Source organism: Rhincodon typus, chromosome 26 (genome assembly GCF_021869965.1).
Source record: "Rhincodon typus isolate 14 chromosome 26, sRhiTyp1.1, whole genome shotgun sequence".
NCBI lineage: Eukaryota > Metazoa > Chordata > Chondrichthyes > Orectolobiformes > Rhincodontidae > Rhincodon > Rhincodon typus.
In genome coordinates, this window is record NC_063357.1 from 8,085,484 (window position 1) to 8,094,284 (window position 8,801).

Here is an 8,801-nt window from a genome sequence, read left to right on the forward strand (position 1 = left end):
GGTCTAGACCTGAAACGTCAGCTTTCCTGCTCCTCTGATGCTGCTTGGCCTGCTGTGTTCATCCAGCTCTACACCTTGTTATCTCAGATTCTCCAGCATCTGCAGTTCCTACTATCTCTGTTTTTATGCAGACCCAGGTTTGAATCCTGCCAAGGCAGATGATGGCAATCCTGAGGAAGGGTCATTCAACCTAAAAAAATTAACTGTGATTTCTCTCCGCAGATGCTGTCAGGCCTGCTGAACCTTTCCTGCAATTTCTGTTTCTGATTTACAGCATCCACAGTTCTTTCGGTTTTTATTAGGCAGGTGGATTTGATTTCAATAAAATATCTGGAGTTTAAGCGTCCAACGATGGCCAGAAATCAATTGCTGATTGTCACTAAATAAAGGGAGCTGCCATCCTTGCCAGGTCTGGACTACATGTGACTCCAGACCCACAGCAATGTGGTCGACTCTTAACTGTCCCCTCAGGACTCAGCAATAAATGCTGGCCTGGCCAGGATACCCACATCTTGTATATGATTTCTTTTAAAAGTCCAAACAATGTTTTGGTTTCAACATGTTTGCATAAAAGGGAAAACAAAGTTTAATTCTACATAATGGGGAACAAAAGTCTGGACTGAGCAGGGAATATGTTGCTGGAACCAATAGGAGTGCTGGAGTTTCGCTTTGCCATGACCCATAGGTGGGAGTGGAGACTGTAGCCAGAGGGAGAGGAGGAGATTACAGAATCGAGCCAAAAAAAAATCGAAGGAATTAATCTTGTGAATTATTTGCACTGAAGATTTTTGTTCTCTCTCTCTCCCCCCCTTTCATTTTCACACACTCCCCGTCCATTCCCTGTTGATTTTGTTTGGATTTTTTTTTGTTGTTGTTGGGTTTGTTGCTGCTGTTGGGAAGATGTCTGAGCTGGTTTGCGAGCTGCTGGGAGAGCGGCTGATGGACCGGGATCAGGCCGAGGTGGAGAGCTCTCCGCTGGGCTGTGACGGCCGCCTAGTCGCGCTGTACTTCGGCTGCAGCTGGAGCGCCTCTTGCAAGGAATTCACCGCGGCGCTCGCCGATTTCTACAGCCGCTTCAAGCAAGGCGAGAACGGCGACAAGCTGGAGGTGGTGTTCATCAGCTCCGAGGAAGAGTACAAACCCTGGCAGGAGTTCGTCGGCCAGATGCCTTGGCTGATGCTGCCTTTCCAGGACATGGAGAGGAAGGTAACATGGAAACATTGCACTCAGCTCTGGGAATACAGCACTGCATGCAGAGATAGGCTGCTACTGTAGCATTGCACAGACAAGCTGAGTGTAGTCCTACACACCTTTCCACCACACCCCACCCCTTTCTGTGCATCTATAATCAACCACGGGCCCTCAATTTTGACTGTCACCAACAGTTCAGTTTCAACCTTCCCTTTGTAATCAACTTGAAAAATGCACGATTCCTAATTTTATTTTAAATCACTGCTGCTGAGGCTGTGTTACTGGATTGTGAGGCTATTTTTGGAGAGATGTTTCACACGGCCAGCAGAGGAGACAATGGGCTGAACGGTCGCCTTGTCTTCTGCATGATTCTATAATAAAGGCTGTTGGTGCTTCTCAGCAAGATACATCTCCTTTTTATTTCTCTGAGACCTGATGGAGTTTTCATTCACCTCATCAGGGTGTTTTGTTCATCTAAAGATAATTATTATCTTTCTCCGTGTCCTTTTCCATTTCCACTGGAAATGTGTGCAGAATTGAAAGCTGCAGAAAGTTTTTGAGGGGTGTAGATTAGTTGGGAGGACCCAGCTAAGGGGATTGCATGGAAATCTTTTCATTTGGAAGAGTGGCCATGCTGTAAAACATTGGAGCTCTTGCTCTGGGATGGAAAATGTTCTGAGTGATTGTCCTGCCAGTTCTTATTGCACTGGGGGCATGTCAGTATTCAGTGCGAATTATAACATTTTAACGATGTGATATTTGAGGGAACAAATCTTAGCACTGGATAGCATTGCAGCATTGATTTTCGTTGCCAAACCCTATTGCTCCCAATGGCGAGACAAATTAATGTTTATAAGTCTGTTCATACTTGAGCTGAAGCAGTAAATCATGTCAGCATCCTTATTTGCATGCTGAGTAACTTTTGTTGTGTCGTTAAAATGGGCATCTTACATTTCCTCTGAAGTTTGACCTTGTTTGTTAGCTCAGGAGTATGTTCATCTTCACACTGCTATTGATCTCCTTGCTTCTTGATGTTCGCAAAGTTTTGGTAAGAGTGTTACCGTATTTCTTGTATTGACATGCACAGAGGAATCCTAGTCCTGGATTTGAGTTGGGAGTCTTGCAAATTCAGTCCTTGACTTACGATGACCAATATTTTTCTGCTTTAGTTTAAAAAAAAGTGCATCCATCCTTTGCATGGAAGCACAGCCGAGTTTCACTGAGAGGAGGATTGACATAACATATGTCGTGAGACTTTGTCTCATATTCTGTGTCCTCCATAGCTTCAGTGAGCAAAAGTTGGATTGTGCATTTACACATGCTGTTCCCAGCATCAGCCTGAGATGGTTCTATCATGCATAGCGGCTGTGGTCATGTATTAGAGTATTAATGGTACAATATTCGCCTCCTTCCCCATCCCCCAAGAAGGTCACCTCAAGCTGTCATTACTGAACTGCCCATCGAAATGTCCCACCATCTTTGTCCAGGGTCAAGAGTTGCTGAGGCGAAAGGCCAGCTTTTGAGATCCGGCCAGACTGGAACTGGCCAAATGGGATGAAGTGGATTGTTTGAGGAATTGTACAATGTGGGACTCTCTTTTCCGAGACAGCGGTGGACTCGGGTCACAGGTATCATTGGCTGGCCAGCATTTATTGTTCGTCCCTAGTTGCCCTTCAGAAGGTGGGGGTGAGCTGCCTTCTTGAACCGCTGCAGTCCACGTGTTGTATGTAGACCCACAATGCCCTTCGGTGGTGAAATTTCAGGATTTTGACCTAGCGATGGTGAAGGAACGGCGATACATTTCCAATTCAGGACGCTGAGTGGCTCGGACAGGAACTTGCAGGGGGTGGTGTTCCCATGTATCTGCTGCCCTTTCCATTGAGACGGAAATGATTGTGGGTTTGGACAATGCTATCTAAGGATCTTTGATGAATGTGGTACATGCTGCTGCTACTGAGCGTCGGTGGTGGAGGGAGTGGATGCTTGAGGATGTGGTGCCAATCAAGTGGGCTGCTTTGTCCTGGATGGTGTGAAGCTTCTTGGGTTTTGTTGCGGCCGCACCCATCCAGGTAAGTGGGGAATATTCCATCACACTCCTGACTTGTGCTTTGTAGATGGTGGACAGGCTTTCGGGGAGTCAGGAGGTGAGTTACTCATCACATTATTGCTAGCCTCTGACCTACTCTTGTAGCCACTGTGTTTATATGGTGCGCCCAGTTGGTTTCTGGTGAGTGGTAATCCCCAGGATGTTGATAGTGGGGGATTCAGTGATGGTAACACCATTGAATGTCAAGGGGCAGTTGTTAGAGAGTTTTCGATTGGAGGTGGCATGCCTGTTGCTTGCCATTTGTCAGCCCAAGCCTGGATATTGTCCAGATCTTCTTGCATTTGAAGATGGACTGCTTCAGTATGTGAGGAGTTGCGAATGGTGCTGAACATTGTGCAATCATCAGTGAACATTCCCACTCCTAACCTTATGATGGAGGGAAGGTCATTGTTGAAGCAACTGAAGATGACTGGGCCTGGGACACTGCCCTGAGGTGAGTGTTGGCATTAAACCAAGCCGAATGTCTGTTGTAAAAACAAAATACAGTAGATGCTGGAAATCTGAAACAAGCACGGGGAATGCTGGAGGAACTCAACAGGTCTAGTAGCATGCGTGAAGAGTGGAACAGAGTTAACATTCTGTGTGCAGTAGGACTCTTCAGAAGATTCTTCCGTTCTGAAGAAGGCAGACCAAACTCAAAACATTTGCACTGTTCCAAAAACACAAATTGCTGGAGAAGCTCAGCAGGCCTGGCAGTATCTATGGATAGAGAAAGAGACTTAACATTTTAAATCTTCAGACCCTTCTTCTCTAGCTCCACACATATTGCTAGGCCTACTGAGTTTCTGACAACCTGTTGTCTGCTTATATTAAACTCACTGATAAGCAGCAGGAAGGGGATCGGAGAACGAGTCCACACAATTTCCTTCATATCCGCACTGAGGGAAAAAAAATCCTCATAAACACTGGCTGGAATTTCCTTGTTCCCATTGTGATCTGTCTGTTGCACCTGCGACTGAACAATGTTTGCCCAGTTATTTCCATCTCTGAAATGGGTACTGCTAGGAATGGTACAGTGGCTCAGTGGTTAGCACTGCTACCTCACTGCACCAGGGACCTGAGTTCAGTTCCAGCCTTGGGCAACTGTCTGTGTGCAGTTTGCACATTCTCCTCGTGTCTGTGTACGTTTTTTTTCCGGGTGCTTCAGTTTCCTCCCACTGTCCAAAGATGTGCAGTTTAAATGGATTGGCCATGCTAAATTGTTCCATAGGCTGCACATCCCTGGATACTAGGAGGATCAGCCATGGGCAATGCAGGGGTACAGGGATAGGGTGAGTTGGGTGTGAGTAGGATACTCTTCGGAGGGTCAACATGGACTCGATGGGCCGAATGGCCTGCTTCCACGCTGTAGGGATTCTACGATGAGCAGCATGTGCTCGTTTGTTTGGGCACGTGTCATAACATCTCTCTTGACACCACTTTCCTGTGAAGCAATTTGGAATAGTTTCCTATATGAATGGCACCGTGTCAGTGTTTACTACAACAAGAAGTTAGATTTGAATAGCACCTTCTCAACATTGTTAAACATCCCGAAGCACTCCACAGGAGCACTATCAAGCACAATTTGACATTGACATGAGGACTGGTGCAACTGCCTTCCAATAAATGATGATTAAAAATAGCACTACACTTCCGTACACCTGCTCATCAGACGAGATCCAGTGACTAGAATTGAATGTTTACACAGTAATTCCAAAGTCCTCAATGAATGATGGACTTAAAATAAGTTGTTGAATCCAATCCCCCAGAACCAGATAGTTAAATCTAGTAGAGAAGCTGTGAATAGGTGTCATGCCACTAGAATGTATCTCTTTAATCTGTCTCTTCTCTGACTCGTATTTCTGTTTCTAAGTCGAGTGCAAGCTCCGACGGAGCGTATTCTGTTCTCTGTTCAGAATACATTAGCATCATACAATAGAGAAAAGGCTGTTCAGCCCTTCGAGTCTGTACTGCGAAATAATACACACTACCTAGACGTCACTTTCCCGCACTTGGCCCATAAACTTGAATGTTATGACACTTCGAGTGCTTGCCCAAGTACTCTTTAAAGGTTGTGAGGCACTTTCAGGGTGAAAAGATATTTTCTGAGATGCCCTCTAAACTTCCTGCCTTTCTCTTTAAAACTGTGTCTCCTCGTTCTTGACCATTCGATACTGGCTGGGTGTTTGAGTTCATAGACCAGCTGATTTATCCTCGCGGCTTTGCTCTTTGTTTTCCATATAATCTGTACATTGGCTAAACATTCCACTTAACACATCCTCCTTATTTGGGTTTTTTTGCGTATTCCACTCTCTGCATCCCCCATTCCAGCACTGTTGACTTTTAAACCTTCAGCTGCTTTCTAGGATTCCTACTACTTCCTCTTCAAGGACCATCTCATTGACAACTGTCGTCTGCCATCATTTCTCCTTTGTTTTTGTGTCCATTATTCCCCGTGTTGTTCTGAAGCAGCTCAGGATGTTTGTCCAACATTAAAGCTACACTTTAACTATGAGATAACAAGGTGTACAGCTGGATGAACACAGCAGGCCAAGCAACATCAGAGGAGCAGGAAAGCTGACGTTTTGGGTCTGGACCCTTCTTCAGAAGGACCCTTCTTCATTTCTGAAGAAGGGTCCAGACCTGAAACGTCAGCTTTCCTGATCCTCTGATGCTGCTTGGCCTGCTGTGTTCATCCAGCTCTACACCTTGTTATCTCAAAAATACTCCAGCATCGGCAGTTCCTACTATCTCTGAGTGAACTTTAACTATGAGTTTTTTTTTATATTCACTCATGGGATATAATCATCTCTGACTAGGCCAGAATTTATTGCCCATTCCTAATTTCGCAGTGGGCAGTTGAGAGTCAACCACATTGCTATTTGTCTAGAGTCATGGTGCAGGCCATGTAAGGATGGCAGTTTCCTTCCCTAAAGGAAATTAGTGAACCAGATGGGTTTTTCCCCCAACAATTGGCAATGGATTCATGGTCATCATTAGACTCTTAATTCCAGCATCTTTATTGAATTAAAATTCCAACATCTGCTGTGGCGGGATTCGAACCCGGATCCCCAGAACACCATTTGAGTTTCTGGATGAAGAGTCCAGTGATAATACCACTAGGGCATCACCTCCCCATCATTGAGTTGATATTGACCATCTCCGTTCTGTCTCATAGATTCTCCAATCTATCAGCTGTACTGGTGGAAGCCAGTCATTCAGGGCCATGAAGTATAGTTTGCAGCTGATTTAAACATACTAGAAACACAAAACTGTGTGTCATAAACACAAACATCTGGTCAATAGAAATCCAACAGAGAGAAACACATTTTATGACCGATATGGTTTTAACAAGCCTGGTTATCTTGCTTTAAATCTTATTTCAGCTTGTTCATGGAATATATAAACGAATCACTTTGTTCCAAATGCTAGGATCTTTTAGAAAGCTGAGCACTAAGTTACACTTCGGAGTTTTACCTTGCTCAGTGTGGCAGTGAACTGTATAGACCAGGGAGCTCTCTGGGTTCTGCTGACTATGCCCTTCCCAATCACGGCAACAGTGGGGAGGCTGACTTGAGCTCAGTGCTTCTTCGCTAGGAGAGCATGAGGAAATTGGTGAGACTCCCCCCCTTCATCCTGCACCTTCTCCTACAGTTGATTAGCCTTCCTTCATTCACACTCAGGTTGTAAAGATTGACCATTTAGTGCATGTAGAGCCTGCCATAAACTCCAGTCAATATTTCCAGGGGAAAGCCACCCTCCTGGAGGGCACTTCTTTCTCAAAAATGGTTGTGTTCAGTGTCATGTAGTCATAGACTCTGCGGTGACACTTTTAGGATCTGTATCCAGGGCTTCCACTTCTCCCTCTAAACCCTTCTCCCATACCTCAGACGGACCAACCCAAGTCTTCTCTGTCCTCTCCGATATTTACCTTCTGTACTCTCCTGGCTTTCCATCCCCAGTCCCCAGCCTATCTCTGTTCCTCAGCCTTCCTCCCATTCCCAGCCCAGGTTTGAATGAACCTTGAACATTTTCATGGCTGCCCGCTGTCCTTCTCTCAACATTTTCCAATGGTCTCATTGCTGCCTCCTAGAGGGCAGTCTTTCCAACTGCTCCATCCTTACGTCCGCACACTCTCTGTTAACTAACCTCACCGAGTTTCTTCCTGTGTCAACAACCAACCAGAGACCATCGACTGATCACAGTGACTGCACGTCTCTACATTTCTGTCCAAAAAGGCCCCTCACTCGCAGCCTCCATTTCTCCCATCACCCCTCTGCTTATTGACCAAATTTGGCTGTTGTCTAGGAGTGCCTCACACTCTTAGGAAAAAAAAATGTTGCTGCCTGTTTTCAAGTCACTGTGTGGTCTCACCATCTCCTTATTCCAAGACTTCCATAGTCTACAGTCTTCCGAAATTTAATTCTTGCCTCTTGGCCATTCCACATTCTTTCATCTTCGCGTCAAAAAAATTCGAGCTTTTCAGTCTGCCAATGCAGTGGTAACTTCTATCATTTGACAGCCTCATCTCTAAGAGCCAAGTCTTCAGTACGCAAGTTGTCCCGCTATGAGACTCCAGCTTTGGTCCAAGGGCCACAAACTTGAGTATCCTGGGAATACTGCATTTATGACCCGTCTGTAGTTGCCCCTTGAGAAGGTGGTGGTCAGCTGCCTTCTTGAACCGCTGCAGCCCATGTGATTTAGGGGCACCCATAATATTGATCGGAAAGATGTTCCAGAATTTAGGCCTAAGGAACGGTGATATATTTCCAACGCTGCGTTTGTGGTTTGGAGGGAATTCTACAACATTGAGCTATATCTTCATCTGCCTAGGCCCAACATCTCCACTGATCACGCACTATCAATCTCATTGACACAGTGAAGTCTTCGAGTGAGCTTTTGATTACTTATCCTAATAGCCCAATATATTTGCTTTAACCGTGAGTTCATGTGAAGTGCCTTGGAGTGAGTTTGCTATAGTAAAGATGCTACATCAATAAGTTGCTGTCGATTAAGTTACACACATTGTGACATGATATTTTAGTAGAGAGCTCTTTTTTTACCCACAGTGCCTGTCTGCTTCCTGGGCTATCATGGAAGTGGCTGGATGAGAATGGCTTTATCTCGTTCACGTTCCAAATGTTAGGTATTGGCCGGCGTATCAGTTCAGAGTACTCATCCCTGTCTCCTCTTTGTTTGTTGAAAAGTGTAGTATTTATGGCTCTTAGTGTTGTCCTTTTACTGAAACAGCTGGTTAAATCCACCTATTCCCTTAATCACCCTCCTTGTCACATGGAACACTGTATTAGGCTTTTAATTCTAGCAAGCTCTGCAGGGCCAGTTATATAGATGCAGCCTTTCAAATTAAACATGGCCTAGAATTTGCATAGGTACGCAAATCAATTCTAACTTGCTGATTCACTTGTGCAAGGGTTATTCGGTAAAGGGCATGTCTCTGTCCTGTGCATGTCTCTGTCTTCATCTGTGTGTGTGTGTGAGTGTGTGTCTATCTCTGTGTGTGTGT

General features: G+C 45.2%; 1 protein-coding gene across 2 annotated transcripts in view; it reads left to right on the forward strand.

Moving 5' to 3' along the window:
• Positions 1–690: 690 nt before the first annotated feature.
• nxn (nucleoredoxin) overlaps positions 691–8,801 on the forward strand; it is a 185,276-nt gene continuing 177,165 nt past the window's right edge. The window contains exon 1 of one of the 2 annotated variants that reach the window (XM_048612648.1): positions 691–1,206. In XM_048612648.1, the coding sequence (XP_048468605.1) occupies positions 901–1,206 (306 nt within the window). In that variant the 5' untranslated portion in view covers positions 691–900. The remainder of the gene's footprint in view (positions 1,207–8,801) is intronic. The other variant, XM_048612647.1, reaches the window with a different exon arrangement.